Source organism: Gavia stellata, chromosome 2 (assembly GCF_030936135.1).
Source record: "Gavia stellata isolate bGavSte3 chromosome 2, bGavSte3.hap2, whole genome shotgun sequence".
NCBI classification, from domain to species: Eukaryota; Metazoa; Chordata; class Aves; order Gaviiformes; family Gaviidae; genus Gavia; species Gavia stellata.
Window position 1 is genome coordinate 85989741 of NC_082595.1, and position 24342 is coordinate 86014082.

General features: G+C 42.5%; 1 protein-coding gene across 1 annotated transcript in view; it reads right to left on the reverse strand.

Annotated features, from left to right (window-relative positions):
- HCRTR2 (hypocretin receptor 2) overlaps nucleotides 1–13084 on the reverse strand; it is a 34610-nt gene extending 21526 nt beyond the window's left edge. Inside the window, exon 1 of the mRNA XM_059835728.1 lies at nucleotides 12856–13084. Coding sequence (XP_059691711.1) covers nucleotides 12856–13084 — 229 coding nt within the window. The remainder of the gene's footprint in view (nucleotides 1–12855) is intronic.
- Nucleotides 13085–24342: the final 11258 nt, after the last annotated feature.

Sequence of the window (24342 nt, forward strand, 5' to 3'; positions counted from 1 at the left end):
TTTTACCTGTACACAAGCAGCAATGAAGAAAAGTTTTTCCCTGCAGCAATGCTTCCCATATGTACAGATCATTATTACACCTTTCCTCAGTTTTCTTTTCAGACTGTACAACTCCAGTACTCTTTATCTTTTGCTGCTGGTCATTTTTAGAGCTTCTGCAACCATCCTTCTTGCTGTTCTCTGGACACTCTTCAGACTGGATCGCACCTTTGTTGTCAGAGTGCAGTGACCAAAATCAGTGGAATTCTCATTCAAGACCTTACTAGAGCTTTAGCAGAAGCCAAGATTGGAGCACTTCTTTGTGACAGCTACGTTTAGACATTTAGGGGTAATTTAGGACAAAGACAGAGGTAAAAGCTAGGTGGCCTCCAGTTTCTCTAAGAGAAGGTGATTTTATCAACTACCTTTTCAGGACATAGGCTTCCAAATTTAATCTAAAACCTCTGTTATGCCACAATAGATGTTCTTCATATCTTTTAACATGTTGCAGATGTGGTTCCAAAGTCTATAGCTTGTATAAATTTAATCTTTGATATACATGCACCATCACTTGGTGCATGGGATTACTACAGTTACGACTTACATTCTGACAGTGCAGAGGCAGCACCTAACAGGGAAGATAATACATTGCTGCCCCTCTGGAATGTTGTTCACAGTTGGAAATGCAATGCTGGAGAAAACATTGCAAACATCACTTCACTTTTTTTAATTTTAACACTTTGGGGTTTACTTATAGCTTGTTCTTTGTTTTGAATGCCATTCATATTGAAAGTATGGTCCTGTCTTGTACTTAGGCAAAAGCTAGTATTAAGTGGCAATGTTTTTCTGTACTTTTTAGTTCTTTTATCAATAGGCAAAAGTTAAATAAAACATTGGTTTAAAAGTTCAGCAGTTGGCTACTTTGTTCTCATGCTATGGTTTCAACAGTCCTACACTCTACCTGATTCAAAGTACGTCGTTTTCAGCAAAAGATGTCAGTGCCTAAAAGTGCCAGATTTAAGCAGATACATATGCTCTTTGACAAGGCCTATTCGCATTCCTGTGCTGCCTTGTTTGGGGAAAGCACCTGAACATAAACATTATTTCTGGTAAAACAAATCCATTAAGTTAATAAATGTGAGGTCAATTTCACTGGCAGCAAACTGTACCAGAAATCAATTCATAGCGTTTTGCATGTTGTGTTCAAAGCTTTCTATCAGTATGAGCAAATGAAGCCTCATGACACCCCAGAGAGCTAAGAAAATAGTATAATTTTCATCATTGATGCAAGGAAAGTGAAGTGCAGAACCAAAGTTGCTAAAGGCCATACAGTAAATCAGACACAGAATAAGAAACCTGGACTCCTAATTCCCAGCTCTGTACTAAGCCTTCCAGATCACACTGGCTTAACACGGGTGGAATTTAGATGACCTCCAGTACCTGCTGTTCCTCAGAAGTATAAAAGACTATGCCCCTTGCTACTGGTGTAGCAGTATGCAGGAAAGCCAATGTACAGAAAGTAGCTCTGATTTCCTTTGAATTCTAGTCTACGGGGGCAAGAGGCACCTGAAAGGTGGAAAAAATAATAATTTATAAGCATAGAAATGCAGACTAATTTGTTACTTTAGATTTCTCTGTTTATGCTTGCGTGTTTCCCCTTTTGATCTCATCTGTTTTTTGCAGCATAGACCATTTTCCATTCTTTGTATGGCACATAGCACAAGAGCATCTTAATTAGCATGTTTACGTACTACCATAATAATTAAGTATCCCAGAAACTTATTCCATGAATGTACACAAAAGATGAATTTGTGTAAGAAAGACTGTTAAGCTTCTGCAGAGAAAGTATTTAAACACAAGCCAGCTTTTCCCCCCTCTGTTGCCCTCTGCTGGGTGCAGTATTGTTTTCAACCTGCACAAGCGTTGCCAATGTTTTCTTTCAGTGCAAGGCTAAACTGAGCTGTGAGGATTTGCTACGAGTTATTTGAATAGGACAGAATAGTATAAATGACAGAAAGTTAGTTCAATATATTCCTTCCAGACTCGGTATCTTTCTGAGTCTACTACAGGTTATTCAGTAGTCTTGGACACAGCTTTCTTGATATACCAGTGATCTAGCAGATCATCGAGAAAGATGCTCTAGCCTGTCTTCAAAAACTATTATTTTACAGGTGTGCAAAATAATTTGACTATGGCACTAAATATATTATAACTAATTAAGTATCAGAACAAAAGAATTTTGTACATTCTCCACTCTCACTCCTTTAAATATGCATTTTCATCTCAGGTGGTTCTATAGAGAAGTGGAGGCACTCAGCTCCCATATAAACCCTAAAGAAACCTACTAGAGAGAGGAAGCTCCGTGGAGTGGGAAATGCCATCTGCTTACCCAGAGTGAAACAGCAGAGAGCTGTGGCTTTCCACTGAGCTTGGAGAAGAGAAGCAATGATAAGAAAGGTAGTAAAGATTCTCAGCTGGGAGTGTCTTTTACCAAAAAGTACTCCAAAATCATAAAACAGGAGACGAGGCCAGCACCAGCCTTCCTAAAAAACTTGGGAGACACCACAGAGTTAACAGGATGCCTGTTTAATTAGGGCACAATATAGTGGCCCAAACTGATCTCTTCAGACCTCCACTGAAGATCTGTGAAACAGTAAAAATAGCTCTGAATAAAACCTCAATTTAACATTATATGCAAATCTTTAATGCAACCTTTGATGTTCCCAGTTATAAATGGGAGTGAGAAGGAAAGTGGGAAAAACAGTATTAACACAGGCATTGAAGAAAAGAGGATCAGAATTTAAAAAAAAGAAAAAGTGGAAGAGAAATGCGAGAGAAATGTAACTCAGAAACGTGCTCCTACTGTGCATGGTTTTCTCGACTGCCAGAACTCTACTGGAACCTATTACCTGCCCATGGTATTTTATTATTTTCTGTATTTTTGCTTTTATTTTATAAAAACACTCAAAGTTACAGTTAATAACTGCAAATGAAAACATGCAGGCTAGCTTTCACAAAAAGCAGCTATTTTTCTAATGGTTATTAAGTAATCAGACTCTCATAATTCCTTTGTCTCACCACTGACTCTTTTTCTTCCGCCAGAATCAAGAGTTTTAAGCCAAACCATTGCTATTCCTAACGTCTGCCACACAGTGTCAGTGAAGACTCGGAAACTAGCTTGAGTTGCCAGGCTGACAATGTTTGGAAAAACTTGTGGAGGCTTCCCCCAAGCGAGGACAGTTCTGCTATAACGAAGCTTCTTTCCGAACCCATCTACCAAACACTCACGATCTCCCGCCCCCCAAAAAGTCTCACAGGCAAGTCCCAGGAAGGACTAAGCGTAACAAATTCAAATCAAAGTTAAAAATTTAAGACAGATGCTATTAGAAGTCCATCAAGAAAGCTTTCTATACCTCATTACATTCCTGAAGAAAAAAACGACTCTCAAATACGACAGTACGGTGAGATTGGTATTTTTCACATACAGACTTAATTCCTGTTGGTTTAGTGTCCTGGGGCATTTTAATTAGAGGCTGTAATGCCATCTATTCAACTAGCATAGCTCATTGTATCTCAAGCTGAATATGAAAACAATACAAAGGCTCCAGCTGGAATAAAATGCAGCTGCTTGCCTCCTGGAAGTTTTACGCTGTCTTGAGCATACTAAATGCTGTGCTGCAGTTCTTCCGCTGGTGGACTGCTGGTTCAGTTGTCAATTTGTTTTTTACATGTCAACCCGACATCATTTCCCTAACACTCTAGAAGTCTTGTCAACCTCTTATTCAATGTGTCTTCTTCCAGTGTGACTTCTTGGCCAAAATAGAAACATGATTTCCATAATTGGCAATACCTGACATTTCCTTATATAAATGAATGACATTACCTCTTACCTCATTTTTGGTGAATAATGAATCCCAGATGGATGTAAAACAATCATCATTTTCCTTCCCATTATACTAAACTTCAAGGATTTTATTTTACTTCATTAATTCAGTATCACAATTGTTTGACTAAAATACCATACTATGGCCATCCAGCAGTCATTTGGAAGTAATACTGTGATTATAAACACTGGTCATCAACATCCCCAAATGTATGAGGCAGAAAGCTTCTAAAGAGCTTTACTCCTTCACAGTATTTTACAATCAAACAGTGATAAAAAAATGTGTTAATAGAATTGAGTTACACATTTTTTTCTTCTCTACCTCCTACCCCCACAAAAAATTGTTTCCATCGGGCAATGAATTGGTTCTTCATATGGCATTCTCTCCCTTGGTCTTTTTTTGGCGATGCCATCACCTACTGCGAATCAAGGTCTGGGTGGTGGGTTGTCAAGCAACACAATCATGTTGAAAGGAAGGCTGAGTAGATAGGCTACCAAATGGTATTCTGGAGAGCTAGAGCCCCTGTGGAAACACTGAATCAATGCATAGTGTTGGAAGGAAAAACACTGCCATTGAAACTACTTTCATTATGAACAATTCCTCTTGAGGATTCTTCTGCCATAACTTAAGAGTCTAAAAATCAGGTGCCTAAGACTAAGCTTATTTTATTTGTTTTAGGAAGGCTTTCCATAAGTCTTTCAATAACTTTATTGATGATCTTGATTAAGGGGTGAGAAGTACTTTAACTAAATTGCAGAGTATATTTAATTAGGGGGTTTTGAAACCAGCAGCGAGAACAAAAGATATAAAACAAAGCAATCTCTTCGGTGAATAGGAAGATGATATCTACTTCCTAGGCTGCCCATCTCTTACACACTATTAAGCTCTAAAGTCACACATTACTTCATTCTTTACATAACTAATCTCATCTGACAAAGGAGTCCAACATAAGACCAGGGTTATGTTGAAAAAGTAATAGAAAGATGACACAAAGACAAGACACTTTTTTCAGTATTTTCTTTATAATAAATATTGTATAAAAATTCCTACAGCTGGTAATAACACCCAGCAGATAAGAACTGTCCTTGAATATGTGAACCAACAGCTGAAAAGATGGACAATATTCTGGGCTGTACACACAAAGGAATTACATAGCCTGCCGGTGAGGTGATAGCTCCTCATCAACAAGACACACTAGATGTGTCAACAAATTTAAACAAAATCATGGAAGCATGACAAAAGGAGTAGGTGGTTAGGTCATGCTCCGTATGTATCACACAAACAAGTATATATATGCAGGTTTCATCACTTTTTTCTAGTAAAACCCTAGGAAAAATACTGAAACTGAAAGAAATATAGCCGTTTAACGTTGAACATATGAAATCTTGAAGTATTTTGTTGAGTATCAGCTTCACTGAAATGTACTAATGGGGAACTGTCTCCCTCAAAAGACAGTGAAAGCCTACATAAATAAAACATATATGGCAACTTGCAGCAATATATCTCTAGCTACCAAGTGCTCCATTGTACTCAGGCTTTTAAAGGGACTTAATGAGTTCAGGGTTGTGGGTTACTCATGTTCTCCAACCCACTTCTACATTTTTTGTACTGCCTCATTATTATGGCACTAGAGAAGAATGTAAGAACTCAATTCTGCTTGCTGGAAGCTTATCTCTACAGATCACAGTTGGGAGTAATAGCACAACCATCTAATTGGTACAGGATTCTTTTTCTAACTCAGTCACATTACATAATCTTAGAAAATTAACAATCTTACAGAAATGGGAGTTATTACCAGATCAGCTATGCTATAAAAACAGACTGCCAGAAATGCCAGGTTTGGTCAGCTCTGCAGGAAGTGAAAGGTACCATCACACAGTTGCCTGAGCTAACTGCACTGATTAACACAGACAGATTGGTTTTAAGTTGTCCCACCACACACACACACAAATTACTACAAGTATTAATTGGCAACCCTGGTCATCTCTGCAGAGCTGGCTATACTGAATGACCAGTTATTTCATAATCACATTTGATATACTTATTTTTCTATCCATAGTAACAACAAAAAGCCTACAAAATCCTTACACACACACACCCCACACACACACACACTCTCTCACTCTGTCTTTTCATATTAGATATGGAAGGACCATAAATATAGCTGTCATGCTGCACATGACACTACAATAAGATGTCACACTTCACTATGACTTAATTTAAACCTGCATGACTCATTAAAATCAAGGTATGCTCCACAGCTAAATGCTGTGCAACTTTGAAACCATATGCTTCAAAACGCATCTGTCAGTCAGTGTAAAATGCAGTTGCACTAGGAAAAACCTTTCCATGTCCATGCCTGTTTCTAACGTAGATGTAAGAATGACTTTTCTTTAGACTACACAAAGAAAATACAATTCACTATGCTAGTGAAATGCTACAGCAAATATCACAGCATCACAGAATCACTAAGGTTGGAAAAGACCCGTAAGATCATCAAGTCCAACCATCAGCCCAACACCACCATGCCCACTAAACCATGTCCCACAATGCCACGTCCACACATTCCTTGAACACTTCCAGGGATGGTGACTCCACCACCTCCCTGGGCAGCTTATTCCAGTGTTTCACCACTCTCTCAGTAAAGAAATTTTTCCTAATATCCAGCCTGAACCTCCCCTGGCGCAACTTGAGGCCATTTCCTCTTGTCCTGCATAGTATACAATTTCTGAATCTGTATCAATCTATATCATGAATCCACATTGCCAATATAATATTCCCCAAACTGGGCTAAAATCCTTGCAGTCTTACTGCACTGAGAACCAGGAGACAGAGCACAGTTCTATCAGGGCTGAGTGCACCCTCAGGCTCTGCCCCCTGCCCAGGGATTAGCTCTGCCAGTGCTGGAGGCCAGCTCTGGTGTGGGGCAGCATGTAAGCTGGGATCAGAATCACAGAATCACTAAGGTTGGAAAAGACCTGTAAGATCATCAAGTCCAACCATTAAAAAAAAAAAAACAAAAAAAACCCAAACAAACAAAAAAACCACACAGACCACCCACACACAAAAAACCACCCACACCACACAGCACCATGCCCATCAAGCCACATCCCAAAATGCCATGTCCACACGCTCCTTGAATACCTCCAGGGAGTGTGACTCCACCACCTCCCTGAGCAGTCTATTCCACTGTGTTACCACTCTCTCAGTAAAGAACTTTTTCCTAATATCCAGCCCAAACCTCCCCTGGCGCAACTTGAGGCCATTTCCTCTAGTCCTGTCTCTCATCACTTGGGAGAAGAGACCAACACCCACCTCTCTGCAACCCCCTTTCAGGTAGTTGTAGAGAGCGATGAGGTCTCCCCTCAGCCTCCTCTTCTCCAGACTGAACAACCCCAGCTCCCTCAGCCGCTCCTCATAAGACTTGTGCTCCAGACCCCTCACCAGCTTCGTCGCCCTTCTCTGGACACACTCCAGCACCTCAATGTCCTTCTTGTAGTGAGGGGCCCGAAACTGAACACAGGATTCGAGGTGCGGCCTCACCAGCGCCGAGTACAGGGGCACCATCACCTCCCTACTCCTGCTGGCCACACTATTTCTGACACAGGCCAGGATGCCGTTGGCCTTCTTGGCCACCTGGGCACACTGCTGGCTCATATTCAGCCGGCTGTCAATCAACACCCCCAGGTCCTTTTCTGCAGGGCAGCTTTCCAGCCACTCGTCCCCAAGCCTGTAGCATTGCCTGGGCTTGTTGTGGACAAAGTGTAGAACACGGCACTTGGCCTTGTTGAACCTCATACAGTTGGCCTCAGCCCATCGATCCAGCCTGTCCAGATCCCTCTGCAGAGCCTTCCTACCCTCAAGCAGATCAACACTCCCACCCAACTTGGTGTCATCTGCAAACTTGCTGAGGGAGCACTCTATCCCCTCATCCAGATCATCAATAAATATATTAAACAAGACCGGCCCCAAAACTGAGCCCTGGGGGACTCCGCTTGTGACAGGCTGCCAAATCAGCTTCATCTTTTAATGCTTTTCTACTTTTTGTGTATCTCACAAAGGTGTGCGTGACCTTCTTGCCAGTAATCCCCACATTATGCAAACACTAACATACTTCAGCTGATACTCAAACTCTTACATAAATTGACCTCATACATTCCATATCTTAGATGAAATGTATAAATATTGTATAAATATTGTATCATTTCCTCTGTAGTATCTTTTTAAAAATTATAAAGTGACTCTAGTTATTATTCATCCAACAGATAAAGGGGACTCTCATGCTGATATTACAAAAGTAAAGCCCTTTCAGTGCCAGATTCCCCAAGTAATCTGGACAAAATTAAATGTAATAACTTAAAATGCAATTAAATGAAATATGGCTCATCTATGGCAATCAAATAGGATTCAGGAAGATCATGGCACCATTTAAGAGAACACATTATTCATCCAATTCTACCAACACATATGTGTATGCATGGACCTCAGTATTTACCAGATACCTTTAAAATTATAAGAGAGCAGCATTTGAGACAGTTGCCTAGTGATGGACATTGACTAGGATTCTGGTGTTATAACTATACACAAACCTTTTCTTTTCCAGCCCTAAAAAAAAAAAAAAAAAAAAAATCAAACTACAATGAGTAAAATTAAATGAATGCTGTTGAGCTCTATGAGTCAGACTACCAACTCTTTGAGGTAAGGACCACAGCTGGGTTCTGTACAGATCTCAGCATAACTAGCAGTTACTGTAAAATAGATAATAAATAATAGAGCTATCCAGAGAAGCGTAATTGTCTGTCAATTAAATTTTGTTTCATTGTGAGTTGGAAAGAAAAACAAGTATCACCAAATTGTATGAGTAAAGAAATAAGTCTCATTGATGTCCTGCATGGTCTCTTAGCCTTGGAAGCCCCCAGTGCTGAGGACTTTCAAGCTCAGTGCTGGCAGGTTGTGTGTGCTCAGGATCTCAGCTCCTGCCAGCTCTGGGGAGGGCTGCCATGAGGCTCAGCAGCCCAGCTGGTGGGACACCAGAAGGCTGCTTGTTCTGCGTTTAGTCTTTGATCAAACCAAGTGATCTCTGCTGTACATTTTTATTTTGATGAATGCATGTTCCCTGAAGGAAACCATTTCATTAGACAAGTTCTGACCCATGTGAATGAATAACTTAAACAAGAACTAGTCCCATTCTTTACCTGTATAAATGGAGTTAAATGTATGCGAGTTGTACATTATTTATTAATCCCTTGTGGTCTTATTCCAGTTATTAACTGCTGCAACTGGTTAGTGTTAAAAGGTCATGTCAGTAACCAGACACCTCTGTACATCCTAAAAATGTCTTTCCTTCTTTAATTATCTAGTTTTCTATTTTTAAGCAATGTTTTTAATTCAGCGTTTTTAAATAAAGAAACAGGTATTTACTCTACAGACAACAAACATTCTCTGTTAGAAATCCTATGTTTTGCACTAGCTGTGCAAAGAAGCTGCAAGAGTTTCATTGCTGTGCTGTGGGAAAGAAATCTTTTGGTCTTGTTTGCAAAACAGAAAGTCCTTATCCTCAACACCTCTTCTGCTTCTAGTGATAAAAAGTGACTGAGTGAAAAAGAAAATACGACAAAGCATGCAGACATTATCACCTGGATTTCAGATTCTCTGAATGTCATGTAAATATATCCTAAAAACATCTTCTGTTTCTTCTCAGTGGCTTGCACTGAAATCTCTGGTGACCAGCCAACGTGGGCACACATGAGAATCCTTGACATGAAGCACTCGAATGCAATAATGAAACTTGCATTCAAATGCAGAGACTTGCTAACAGTTTTCATTTTAGCTGGTTTGTGCAGCAGCTCGGACAGTGCATGTCAATTCTCCTAATTAAATTGAAAGCCAAATAGCAATGCAGACCTTGTTATATGCTACTATAAGTAGAATTCCTGCAGTGCAGCTCACCCAAGAGCCCAGCAGATGTCAATCAAAGTTCAAGCTTCTGCTTCTCCCCTTGATTGTTAATTAACTGTCAGAAAGCTTCAATCTAGTTTATTACTAATATCTGAGGGATGTGCTGTTCCTTCCACTTGCACAGATGTTATTGCTGGGACACAATGAGTCTCATCATCCCATGTGAATGCATAAATCAAAATGAGAGGCAGAAATACAATTTTTCAGTACCACATAGGGAAGGGAAGGGTCTTCCCCGGTTATTTAAGTGTTATCATCTGAATAGGATATGGACAAAATAGAATGAAAGCATTGACTTCTCATGCCACACTAGCCCAGCAGCACTGGTCACACATAAGCAGAGGAATACAATGCCTCATTAAGGATGATACCATAAAGCACTATTAGCCACTGAAACTCTCTCTAGAACCACTTCTGCTCTGCTTTGAGAAGGTCCATGACTAAATCCCAGATTAACCTTAGATATGGATTTTTCAAGCAGGAAAAATTAGCTTCTCAGAGACTTCAAAATGTGTACTGTTCTATACCAGATTTTCAGTGGTAGTCAAAGTTTCACAAAAATGTCTTTGGAAAGAGCATTAGACCACATCCATTTCTCTCCTCAAAATCACGTGAGCCTGCAATCAGTGCAGTATGAGCTTTCTTGCATAAAGATGAGACAGCGTTCAGCTAACGAGCACCTGCACCTGCAGATCCCACAAACAACCTGCCAGTAAACAGAAGCAGCAGTTTGGGTGGGTGAGGTTCGTGTAATGCACAAAGGTAATTTAAAGAGCAAATGGCTCAGGCAGCAAAAGTCCAGTAAAAGTAAAGGTGGTGGACAGCCAAATGCCAGCTTCCATCCCAAGAAAAAAGATAATGTACACAAATGCCAAGGAGGAGCGGCTCTGCATCAGCACCGATGTCACCTCTATTTGCAAGTGCACAGAGATGAAAGCTTTTCTCCTCCTGGCTGCAGGGGAAAAAAGTGTAAACAGGGTGAGAGCTCCTACAGCTGAAGATTTGACCTTGAATCTTTAAAGGCAAGAGGACAGCCCCTTTACAGAACGGGTGGAGGCAAATAGATAAAGGCAGGTAGTTCTCCTAAAACTATCTTTGCTCAAGATCAGAACGAAGGACACTTTTCTTCCTGGTTTAAAGTACAGCCTCTTCACAAGGGCTATTATCTTTACACTGTCTCTCAAGCTGGCTGCCGAGCAATGGACGAAGCAAACATGCTCAGGCTTCTGAATAGCTCTAATGTAACCTCTTTGGCTGAAAACTCACTGGTTTCGCCAACGTGCACACTACTGGATGTTTACAGGCAGTTCGCGCACCATTCCAGAAAAAAAAAAAAGCATCGTCAATCCGTTGAAAGAAAGAAAAGCCTTGCAAAATTTTCCCTTTGGCTGCAATCTTATTTGCATCTTGCCTCGGGAAGCCTAGAGAGGTCGCAGATGACAGCCCTGACATGCATAAATGCTTCTGAAAAACATGAATGAAAGACCCGTATAGCAGGGCTGGGCGCGCTGGTGCGCCACTCCGTTCATGAAAATGTCACCGATGTGAATAACAAATGCAAATGGCCGTGACTCCAGCTAAGCGTGTTCTCGCGGCGTAACCGCCTCCCCGGCGGTCACACCGCACTCGTGCTCATTCATAAACGCAGAACCGATGAAGACCAACCGCCTTCTCTGCTCACCCGGCTATCAGCAAACTAAAAGGGCACGGCTGCGGGAGGGAGCAGCGGTCGGTGAGGCCCCGGCCGTGTGCATGTGCACACGCGTGTCCGCCCCCCCCGCCCCCCGCCGCCAGGGGCCGGGAGGGGGCGGCGCGCTCCCCCGCGCCGGCACAAGCGCCCTTTCCGACAGCCCGGCGACAGCCGCTGGCGTGAGGCCGGCCCGCCCCCACTCACGCTCCGCTGGCTGCGGCAGCCAGCTCGGAGGAGCGGCAGCGGAGGGGCCGGTCCGCTCGGGAGGGGAGAGAGGGGGAGCAGCGGGCGGGCTCTCGACGGCCAGACCGCGCTCGCCGCTCCCCCGCACCGCCCCCGCCTCTTCCCGTAAACGCTCCCGCTTCGCGCCGCCGCCCCAGCCCACCCGTGCCGTCGCTCCCCTGCCCTCGGCTCTCCGCCACACTCCCCCTCACCGCGCGAGGGTTGCCCGCCGCCAGCAAGCAAGCGCGCCCGCCCGCCCGCCCGCCACGGTGCCCCGGCTCCCCTCCCTCCGGCTCCCACCGCAGGCGGCCGCCGAGCAGCCCCCCGCCCGCTGCCTCCTTCACGGATGAATGGGAGCGGGGAGGAGGCGGGCTCCGAAGCACCGCCTCGCCTCGCTTCCCTCAATGAGAGCCCGGGAGCGCGCCGCCCCGCCCCCCCATCCCCGCTCTGCACGGCTCGCGAGTGCGGCCGTTCCGCCACTGAGGCGCGAGCCGCGCGCCGTCCGCCCGCCGGCGGCTGAGGGGAGCAACCGCCGCTTCCCCTCACGGGGCGCGCGGCGTCCCGTGTCCGTTACCCCGTGCCCCGCGCCTCGTACCGCGCCCCGCGCCCCCCGCCCCGTACCCGCACCCCCTGTCTCTGTCCTTCAGAAAACACCGCGCGTTTGCTATTCCCAGCGCGGCGCCGGGCTCCGCCGAGCGGGCCGGGGCTGTAAGGGGGAGCAGCAGCCTCCCGGGCGGGCTGAGAGGCGGAGCCGCCGGCCGGGGCGGGCAGGGCGGGGGGTGGTTTCAGCACCTCGGCCCGGCGGACAGGGACGGGAGCCGGCCGGCAGCCCCCGGCTTTCCGCCACCGGGTCCCTCCGGCGAGCTCCGCCGGCCCCTCTCCGCCTGCCCAGCCTCAGCAGCCAGCGGCTGCCACCGCAGCCCCTCGCAAGCGCAGGGGGAAGCGGTTTTCACGCCGTCCCGCAGCAAAGGCCCCTTCCGCGCAGCCTTAACTTTCCCCCGCGGCTGGGGACACCCACGTTTCCAGCGGGGGAAGCGAAAGCCACCCCCAGTTTCCAGCCACCACCCGTGCAAACCCCACCTCGGTAAGGGGGAACGGGAACTTTGGGGGAGCGCGACTCACCCAGGACGTTCCCGACGAGCGCCACGATGAAGACGACGATGTAGCCGGCGATCAGCGCCCATTCGTACTCCTTGGGATGCAAATACTCCTTCCAGAGGTATCGCAGGAATTCCTCATCGTCGTAGTCGGAGGAAGGGGTTAAAAAAGCCTCCCGTGTTTCGTTTAGCTCCGATCCGGTCGTCCAGTTCCTGCACGGAAGGGAACCATCCTCGGGTTGAATCCCGGACATCCCTGGTGGTTGATCCGGGGGGCTGGGAAAAAAAACCCCAAACAACAGACCCTCTCAGAGCATCCGTGCTTTCTCCCGCCCGTCCATCGAGGCTTGTGTTTGCCAGTGCGAAAAGCGGGGTGTGGGGAGAAAAATGACGCGGGAACTTACGGGAGCCAATGCGGGAACAGGCTGGGGATCCGCGTCGGTCCCAACCCGCCCTGACCAGCCTTTTCCCCCGCGGACGCGGAGGCTGCGCCCCCCTGCCCGGCCGGGGAAAAGGCTGGTCAGGGTGGATCGCATGTCTCGGGTGCCGGACTGCACCTGCCCCCGCTGGAAAAGTCACGTCCGTTTCGGACGACGCTGATTTTCGTTCCCCAAACCACGCACATGAACCCCCACCCCACACACTCCCGCATCTCTGCAGACACACACCCCCCCATCCCCAGCCTTGTATGTCTCGCCCCCCGACCATCCTCCCGGCTCGCCCGCCCCTTTTCCGACTCCGATTCCCCTGGGTTTCCCACCCTCTCTCGCACCAGGCACTTCTCTTTAGACCTTTCTGTGTTAAATACCATACACTTTCAAGATATTTGTAGATTAAAGACAGTGGAAGGCTGCTGTGGAAGGAAGCACAGGGTGAAAGGAGCCATTAAAAACGAGTGGCTAATGAGGCTGCCTCCTTTCAGTGCCCCTTTTAAAGTTGGGCTGGATGTGGGGCTAAGACAGAGGAATTAACCCCGATGGGAAAATCCTTAAGAGCACTGATCAGACAAGTGCGGGGTTTCATCGGATTTGAAGATCACTGACAGCTCGCTGTAGGCTTGAGTCTCACATGCAGACTCACTGCGCTGAGGTTGTTTCAAACGTCCAGCTTGGGATCTCAAGACAGCACCTGCCCCTTAGCTATTTTGAATTGAGTTGAGCTGGCAGAGAGCAATTCAAAAGAGTCCAGAAGTGCTAGTTAAACAGTGTGATAGGATTCCAGGCTACTGGTCATTGCTTCTTGAATTATTTTCATACTTTGCCCAGTGTACAGTTCCCAAAAGAGAAGGGATGGTCTGGACTTGTCCCTCCCTGACTGAAAAAAACCCTCTTATTCAGATAATCTGTTCAATTCCTACCTGAATAATTTAATGAGTCTGATGTAAGCACCACTTCCATTGTGAAACGACACGTCTCGCTCAGTTAAGCATTTCAGTGCAGAGTCTGCACCTCCATAAGGGTGGAGGAACTGTTACGGTGGGACTCTAGTTCCAACACATAAGCATAAGAGAGGCAGGTATTCATAAACACTGACGTGCTTAGCTGTAGAGAGTACTTTAGCTTCCTGAATTGTTCTTTATAGGTATGCAGCCTTCTCTATTGCCTTCAAAGTCCAATACAGCATACCTACATCTGGTGTTGCCTTTGGGCACTTATTTATATAGACCTGCTCTCTTTGCTTTAGTTCCCTGTAAAATAAAGAAAAAATCCCTTTCGTATTCTACAGGGAAGTTGAGTGGACTTTTTAGGCTGTATATGTTAAAGAGTGAGATTTACTTGGATATACAGGTAGGATCAACACCTGTCTTACATAAATTAGAGAGGTAGATTTTGCAAGCATCATAAATAAAGGGTAGACACTCTGCAACTAATGAAAACAGCTAAGGTTATGTTAGTTGAAGTATGAGTTTTGAGACGTGATTTAAACTCCCCTGAGAATGTGGGAATGCAGGTCTACTTGAGACACAAAAAGAGACATATTTAAGGAGCTTGTCATGGTCTTCACTAGAGGTGAAAAGACTTAGAGCATGACTATTTGGTGATCAGTAACAGACAACTACACTCATGCTTCAGCTTGTTTCCTATGTTAAAATGTTGGTCTATAATTCCAGTATTTGCTTCCAAGTTGCCATCAAGTCTGAAACAAGTAATGCCTTTTTTAACAGAGTGCTTTTTTTCTTCCTCCCTCACCACTAGTAAGGAATTTAATTTAAAAAGTATAAATATTAAGCAACAACATGGTTTTATGAAAAATACATCTTAGGGCTCATTATTTTTTCAACAAGATTACAAGTTTGATTGATAAAGACACAAATAATAGATTATGCAGATTGATAAACTGCATAAATTTGGTATTCCTAGAGTACTGTAAGACATTTGCATTGATTGATACAGCACATTCTGATTAGGAAGACAGGATAGTAAAAAATCAATATGACACACTTTATAAAGATTAAAAATAGGCTAACGAACAGATGTCAGAATGAAATGGTAAGCAAAGAATCATCACTGAGCCTGTGCATTTCTACTGTCAGTTCTTGGTTCTGTTACACTCATCGTTCAATGACCTTGAAGAAGTTGGAAGGTGATCCAAAGATCAAGGGTAATCAGCTAAACACACACTCTCATCATGAATCTATAGCGAGAAAGTGTCATGTGATCCTTGATGGTATAGATAAGTATACCTGTGAAAACAGATTGAGGTATACACAAGTATGAGTGAAACTTGGCTAAGAAAAAATATTCACCATGTACAAAACACTGCTACTGAGGAAATATTTTTTCAAATTGAGTCATTTTAGTTGTACGTTTTAAAATCAAGATCGAAAGCCTTTCTAAAAGATAAGTGCTAGCTGAAATGGGAATTAATTCAGAAAAGTCACATGACCTGTAGTATGCAAGAGGTCAGACTAGATGATTACAGTAGTCCCCTCTGGCTTTCTAATTTGTGAAAGTGGATTAGCAAAGTAGATTCACCTGATAAATTTTAGTGCTGACTTATCTTTTTCTTTTAATTATACTATTTGCATCAAGATTAGTGCAACAATTTAAATCTGTTCCTTTCATATGCAAGTGAACAGCAAATGCTCAAAAGTATGTAATTCTTATTTTGTTACCTGTTTTTTTCAGTTTAAAACCTCTTTAACATGTGGTTTTACAAACTTCTACAAACAAAGAATATACCAGCTACCCAGCACTTAAAAAAAGCATAAATTCAAGGTCATATTTATTAACCTTCTTATCTCAGGAGAGTACTCTCTGGTATTTTATTTAGCTAAAAGGTTTGCATACATTGATATCTCTTCTAATCCATAGCTTTCCATCACTAATCTAAAAATACTGAAATGAAATTATCAGCCCTAGAAGATATGCCTTGTGGCTTTCAATGCCACTTATTATATGGTATTAGACTATGTGAGTATAAATCAAACACAATTTTATGCTTTATTGCATCTGATAGCGCACAGGAACTGACATTCCTAGACAACAAACCAACCCTAGTTCAGCATCCAAGTTTATTGCTTTGTCAAACAAGTTTTCCCCCTCCATAATAATAATTCTATTGCAGACTTACATTTTTATTAATCACACAAATAGGCAGCATTTTTTCATATCTTAGAGACTAGCCCTTTCATTTTAAAATCTATTTGATTTACAGGATTAGTTCCATACTAGTCTAATAGCATATTAAATTAGAAGCCTTTTATCAAAGCAGATTGAATTTTAAAGTTTTTGCAAACTTGAGTTAAGAGGCAGCTGAGCTGGAGGGTTTCTGTTCAGCCTTTGCTGAACATTTTAACGGGTGCTTTCATTCTTGGGAAGCAAACCACATGTGCACGGCTGCTGAAGAGAAATCAATTGCTGTATTGGCAGTAGAGACAAACTGTGTGAATATGTCCTTCCTTCCCATCTTCCTTTCACTGTTCTCATTTAACAGCTTTTCTCTATCCCCTTCCTCTCTCTTAAGGAATAATCCACATGACAGTTTAATAGAAAACCACCAGCCTTACTGTTTATTTACCTGAGCAATCCTGCTCAGTCACGTTCCAAATTTTGTCTGTGAAGCCCCTCTGGTATCTTTCCTCCTATAATGGTATTTCAAGGTGGAAGTGCTGCTTCCCTGGCAGCAGCACTAAGTAGTTCCTGAGAAGCAGATGGGCTATCATCAGCTAAATAGTGAAGAAGGGAAGACGGTAAACGAGCAAGTAGACAGAAGCTAAGAGCCAGAGAGAAGGACTGATAGAAAAAAACACATATGGAAATATCTGCAGCCATAAAATTCAGTGGGGTAATAACTGAATAGTAACTACCAGGCAGTAAGGTGTAAAGAACCACAAAAGAAAAATGAATAGTGTATTGTTTGTGAAAAGAAGGAATTAATCAGTAAATCTTCTAAATGAACATAACTATGCTCCATCACACAATGCATTTGCAGCACATTTCCTTTCGGCCCCCTCTTGTCTTCGCATTAATTCATTAATGAACTGTAGGTTCAAGAGGCAAACCTAGTTTTAACATGATAGATATTATTCAAACCTGATGCTGAATTTTTGGAACGACTGGTGATACAAGAAGCATCCAACAATTAACCTTATTTAGCCAACCTCAGGCATTTTTCTCTTTGTGTGTAGAAAGCAGGATCCTGTTCAGCAGGAGCCTGTTTTAAACAATCGAAGAGCTTGCTAAGGTACTGTTACCCAAATACAGCAAGAATATCAGCTACGGTCTGTTGATTTATTAGCTCACTAGCACCATTAAAATGAGGGAAAGCTACAAGAACTTGCTCTGTTTCTAGCAGTGATCAGATAAGAAAGATCAGCAGTTGGTTAGATCATGCCATCTTCATTATTAATATCCACCAATGCAGAACATATTTGAAGTGAAGAAGTCTGATACTAGCCTCATTCACACTACTATAAATCAGAAGTAACTTCATTCATGTCAGTACAGTTATGCTGCTGTAATACATATTAAAATAATACACTGTATAGTTGTGCAAATTCAGATGAACTGAAAGCAGTACGAGAATCTGAGTCTTGGTGAAAATTCTGTTGTGCAACCTGCAAGAGAATTGCCTAGCATCATTCCTGTATGTTACAGGTATAATTTCCAAGGTGGTACCATTCATATATATAAAAAAAAAGTACACTGCTCCTCCATGCTTTTCTTGGGCCGTTTGCTTATTAACAGCCAAGTACTAAGAGGAGTTCAGAAAAAAACTGGCTTTGATTAGGAAAATGAATGTGTTCCATTTGCAGTTTTCACTCCTCCACCAAGTCTACAAATATTTAAAAGCAAACACATTTAATGATCAGGGCACAGACCCAACCTCGATAGAACAAACCACAATACACCTTTCCCGAAGAGGTTCTTGAACTGTATACGGAAGCTGAAAGAGGGATGTCTGTTTACTCTTTTTTTTATAAGACAAGGCACGCCCAATGATAATTTCAGTCAGCAAGTTTAAATAAGTAGAAAAGAAAAAGCTCTTCTTAACTTCATGTTTATGTGAATACTGGAACTCATTGTTGGAGAAGCCAAGGTAAATTTATTACAAGTCCATCAAAGCTGTTAAATGAAGCAGTTTGGATGCAACATTGCACTCAAGAGCTCTGAACCCAGAGAAAATATAACTCCAAATATAAACTGTTTCTTAAAATTAATTTCCCTAGCATCTGCTCCTGACCCATTTGGAAACAGCACAGGATCTTTGGTGTGATCTGAGACAAGATGGATGCTTTCATGTTTGAAGAACAAGAAGGAAGAGGTACAAAGCTTTTTTTTTTATAAAGAATTTGGTTATTTTAAAGGAAATAAAGGCCTTTCAAGTGAATTTAGCACAACATCCAGCACTCTAGAAAACATTGCGTTATTTATAGTAAAGGTTTTCATGGTGAATAGAGCTCTGGATCTAGCCTTTACGACACGCAGCAAGGAACAATCTTTATTCTGCAGAATGTACAGTTTAAGTAGACAAGATAGATTAAGAGTGGGAAGCAAAACAATGACAAAGATAGGTTTAAGTGATGTATCATTTTTGGTATATGAAAGCTAAGTGACACCGACCTGTGTTACAGGCTATGACCTGTATTTTCTGTATTCAGGTTCACTGACCTACTGACATAAGATCAGAAAAGAAGTACTATACTGTCCTATTGCTTTCATCAGACTGTTTCTTACTTTGTTCTCTAATCCCTCAGAAAACCAGGTCATACTGCATGAGGTCAAAGATCCCTCTAATCAGTGTTGCATCTCTGACAGTGGCCAGGAATACATGTGTAAGGGAGAACATAAGGGTAAGGCAAATTTGCAATGATACTTTCCATCATTAGAACTTCTTACCTTCGAGGAATCTGCAAGTTAGCAGCTTCCTGAGGCAAACTATTATGTTTGGTTAACAAATAGGTCTTTACGGTTTTTCCCCAACAATTTTGCTTAATTGTTTTCTGAACCCATCTGAACCTGTGGCTTCCACTGTAACCAGAAGCAATGATTCCCTCGGTTTGTTACAGAGTTCCTCCTTCGCTACGTTTAAAGCTATTGCTGGGTAATTTTATTTGGTTTGTTGTTCGTATATTGTAAAAATTAGAATATTTCCCTTTCCACTCTTTCCATACCACTTGTAATGTTCTTTTCCTCAGTCAAGTCCTTCTTGAAAGGATGTCCATTTCAGCAATCATTTTGGTTTTGTTAGTCAACTTAGCAACATCAGAAAACTTTGTTACCTTTTATATTCATCCTTTTTCTAAATCATCCACGAATACGGTGACCAACACAAGTCCAGTGTAGGTCTCTGGATCTAGTAATAGATTTCTACTGGCAACTTTTTTCATTTTCATAAATAATTGTTTATTTCTACTGTTTTTCTTGTGCCCTTGAGCCTGTTATTAACCACAGGAGGACCTGTAAGATGATAATTTAGCTTCATAACGAGTATTTCAAAGACCCTGAAAGTAGAAAACATTTTGGAAACACACGTATACTTCATAAAACTTACGGAAATGTAACAGATACGTGATGTGTGCCTTCCCTCTTCAAAAACCATGATGATTCTTTTCTATTGTGTGTATTCACGTGTCTACTACCTCTATTACATCAAATTGCAAAGTATACAAAATGAACTTACCAGTCCAGTGTTTCAAAACCCTCTGTAGACCTTATAAAAGTCTGGACACATACTTGGCACCTTTCATGTCTCCTTTGTTGTTTTCATCTAGAGGTTACAGGGCTGCCTTCTGTAAGAAGCTGCTAGAAGCTTCCTCCATGTCCGATAAAGCCAATGCCAGCTGGCTCCAAGATGGACCCACCGCTGGCCAAGGCTGAGCCCATCAGTGATGGTGGTAGCGCCTCTGGGATAACATGTTTAAGAAGGGGAAAAATAACTGCACAACAGCAACTGCAGCCAGAGAGAGGAGTGAGAATACATGAGAGAAACAACTCTGCAGACACCAAGGTCAGTGAAGAAGGAGGTGCTCCAGACACTGGAGCAGAGATTCCCCTGCAGCCCGTGGTGAAGACCATGGTGAGGCAGGCTGTCCCCCTGCAGCCCATGGAGGTCCATGGTGGAGCAGATATCCACCTGCAGCCCATGGAGGACCCCAGGCCAGAGCAGGTGGATGCCTGAAGGAGGCTGTAAACCTGTGGGAAGCCCATGCTGGAGCAGGCTCCTGGCAAGACCTGTGGACCCGTGGAGGAGCCCACGCTGGAGGAGGTTTGCTGGCAGGACTCGTGACCCCGTGGGGGACCCACGCTGGAGCAGGTTTGCTGGCAGGACTTGTGACCCCGTGGGGGACCCACGCTGGAGCAGTCTGTTCCTGAAGGACTGCACCCCATGGAAGGGACCCATGCTGGAGTAGTTCATGATGAACTGCAGCCCATGGGAAGGACTCACACTGGAGAAGTTTATAGAGGACTGTCTCCCATGGGAGGGACCCCACGCTGGAGCAGAGGAAGAGTGTGAAGAGTCCTCCCCACTGAGGAGGAAGGAGCAGCAGAGACAACGTGTGATGAACTGACCGCAGTCCCCATTTCCCATCCCCCTGTGCTGCTCGGGGGGAGGAGGTTGAGAAAATTGGGAGTGAAGTTAAGCCCAGGAAGAAAGGAAGGGTGGGGGGAAGTTGTTTCTAAGATTTGTTTTTATTTCTCATTACCCTTGTCTCATGCGATCAGCAATGAATTAGATTAATTTCGCCAAGTTGAGTCTGTTTTGCCCATGATGGTAATTCGTAAGTGATCTCTCCCTGTCCTTATCTCAACCCACGAGCCTTTCATTATATTTTCTTTTCCCTGTCCAGCTGAGAAGGGGGAGTGACAGGCTTTGGTGGGCACCTGGCATCCAGCCAGTGTCAACCCTCCACAGCTGTGATTATCACCTGGTCTTGGAAAACTTTTGGGACTGTTTTCTCTAAATGGCAAATACTGGTATACTCATTCCTGTATGATTTGCACTTAGGAACTACTTGAAAGGAGACAAGCTAGGGATGACCTGGTTTACATCCCCAGTTTTAATCCTTTTCGTGCCTTTCTCCAGAATATTGTGGTTATGTGCTGGCTGCTAAACTGATCTGCAGCTTTTGCAAGCCCCTAAGCTCTTCCAGGGAACTGTCTGAAAGAGAGTTAGAGCCTGTGACAGTGTCCCATATAATGTAGGCATAACTTCTACATCCTACTGAGTATCTTCCTTCCTTTCGAAAGCCAGCCTGCCAACATCCTCATTTGAAACAACCATTCCAGGTTATCTATCTTCTATTTCAGGTTTCAAGACTTTGCATAGAAGTATTCATACATATGATCTTGTTTTGGTGGGTTTTTTTGGTCATCTGTTTATATAAGACCCTATTAATTCTGTCTTTTTTTTGCTGTCACTTGTTTGAGTTTTGTTTCGTTTGCCTTATATACTATTCTTCATTTGAGTACAGCGTTCTGTAACTTCACTACCAGATGAATCATCTCTAATGATGTACTTTTCAGCACATTGGCTTTCAGATCATTAGGTTAAAAACTTCCCCATAATTATTTTTATTTTAAGATTCATCAATAGATTAAATTTTCCTTGGATAGAGTACCTCCCTCATGCCAGTTCCATTTTTTCTTCAAGTTTCCCCTGTTCCTCATTAACTGACTCTGCTCTTCTTTATGCCACTTCTCAGACATGTATTGACACTGCATTATCTCTAGCCCTGTGTATGGTATTGAGAACATTTCTCAGTACATCTTTTCTCAGAGATTTTATATCATGTGTTGCTACTATTCTATAATATGACCTCTTGAGATTTCCATTTCTACGTTAAGTCATCAGAAAACAAGACAGAAGTATTTTGTTATGAGAATAGTTCAGTTCACAAAGCATCAGAATCATTTGTATCCATGTCTTTGTCCACTCTTTGCTATTTTGTTTCTTAAGGTGTGATTTCATATTCTGTTTATGCACTTACATCTTCATGTGGCATTTGATACCTTTACTGCTGCCTAGACAGTTTATTCCATACCTACTTATATTTTTTCTAGCTTAATAAAATATTCCAGTTAGGTAGCAAGGAAGATCTCACTTTCCTCCTGTTTTTAATGAACTGCTGCATGAATGTTTTTCTCAATCATTCAATGAAATGCTAACAAGAGCTTCTAAGTGGCTATACGCTACTTTGCACTGCAACATGAAGAACTTTGCAGTAATTTCCCAACTTGTTCTAAGGCTTCTTGTGATAGAAAAACATACTTTCTGCATCAGAAATTGAAGATACAATGGCATACAATTTCTGAATAAAACGAAGAATTTCTTAAATATTTTGATCTGACCCCTCTTGGACAGGATTCTAATCTTTCAGTCATGGGGTGAAAGCACACTGTTGTGCCAGCATAGACTGCGCTGATTAGTTTTTATTCTGCAGTTTGCTGCTGCATCTATAAAATGTATATTTTCTAAGGAGATTGTTAGTGAGAAGTCTGAGACTGAACACCAAATCAGTGAAGAGCTTGATTGTTCAGGCTCTACGATGATGCTGGGCCAAAAATAAATAAATTATAGAAGTTGTCTCTGCTACAGAATCACTAAAGCTAGACCCTTTAGTGGTCTTCTCCAGCTCCCCAATTATTGAATATTGCGTTCTGTGTTCATCTCTTGCTGTCATTTGCATATTTTAATAAGTCTTACCTTGCCTGGCTGTGCATTAAAGACTATTGTTAGTACTATTCATTATCCAATGTCCTATTAGACACTGACTGGCTCAGATATTTATTCTGTTAAACACCCTAAACCAATAATTCAACTTGAAAAAAGAAGAGAAGATAATAAAATAAAATAACCAAAAAAGACCAAAAAGGAAAGAAAATGTTAAAAAGCCTAGATACAGATCAACCTTGTACTGCAAAAATTAGCCTAGCCTGACTATCAAATGATTGTTTTAGTGAATTAAACCCATATTTTTGTACCTCAGTCAAGTCACCTTGCATTTTATGAGTGAAATCTAGCTTCAGTTCTCATGCCTGACAACACCGGTTCTTATGATTAAGGACAGATTTTTCTCTTCCCTTTGCTACTTGACAGCTTTTGAGCCTCAGATAATTATATTTCGGTCTACTATTAAAATCTTTTTGTATCAACGATTTAAAATAAAGATGTGTGTGTACTTTGCAGGAAGAACCTATTTTCTATAGAAGGGAGGAGGAAGAAGTCATTTAAGGACCATCTCTGCTACTGGTAAAGGCAATTGTGGAAGGATCAGACCTGTGACCAGGTATATGCAAACTTACCCACCTATTGTACAGCACCCCATTGGGTTTGGCAGGACTGTTAATGGGCTCAGACATGTGCTTATCCAGACATGACTGTTGGCTGGGACCAACGGGCTGGAAACTCTTAGGCACAGGAACCTTCCTTGCTTTTTCCTGTGTTTATAAGCAAGATCTAAGCTGTCAGAGTCATATGTGTAAACAAATTATTACAATCTCTCACATTACTGTAACATTGTGGGGCACCAGCACTGAAAAGGACAAACACTTATTTTTCTGTGAAGTTGATAGTGTGATGCAGTGCTTAACATTTACTGAACGATGAGCATGAACCTGGAGACCGCAGCAGACCTGCAACCTTAGGGCTCTTCCAGTAACACTTTGGGGGGAATGTCTGAGTCTGTGCAATTCTTCCAGTGATTTGTGAAGATAAATAATCCTTTTTTTTTCAGGATCTCAGGCTATAAAACAGACTTTTACTCCATGACACTGTTAATTCTCTCTTCTAAAGAAAACCCTTTCAAAGGTCCCTAACAATATACAGTTTCATCAAAATGACCTCTAGATAGCTTTCTTGTATTAAGAAATGGAACAATACACTACTGTCAAAAAACAGATTGAGTTTGACTGTCCTTTCAATTATTCTCACATTCAGGACTTGTAAGCATTTCATTTAGGTTGAAAAAATGATCAAGTAAACATTACTTATTTGTGATATTCAGCTCTTCTGTGAACAATTTAACACACTCACAGACAACCTTTCTTGTAATCTGTGCAGTTAGCAT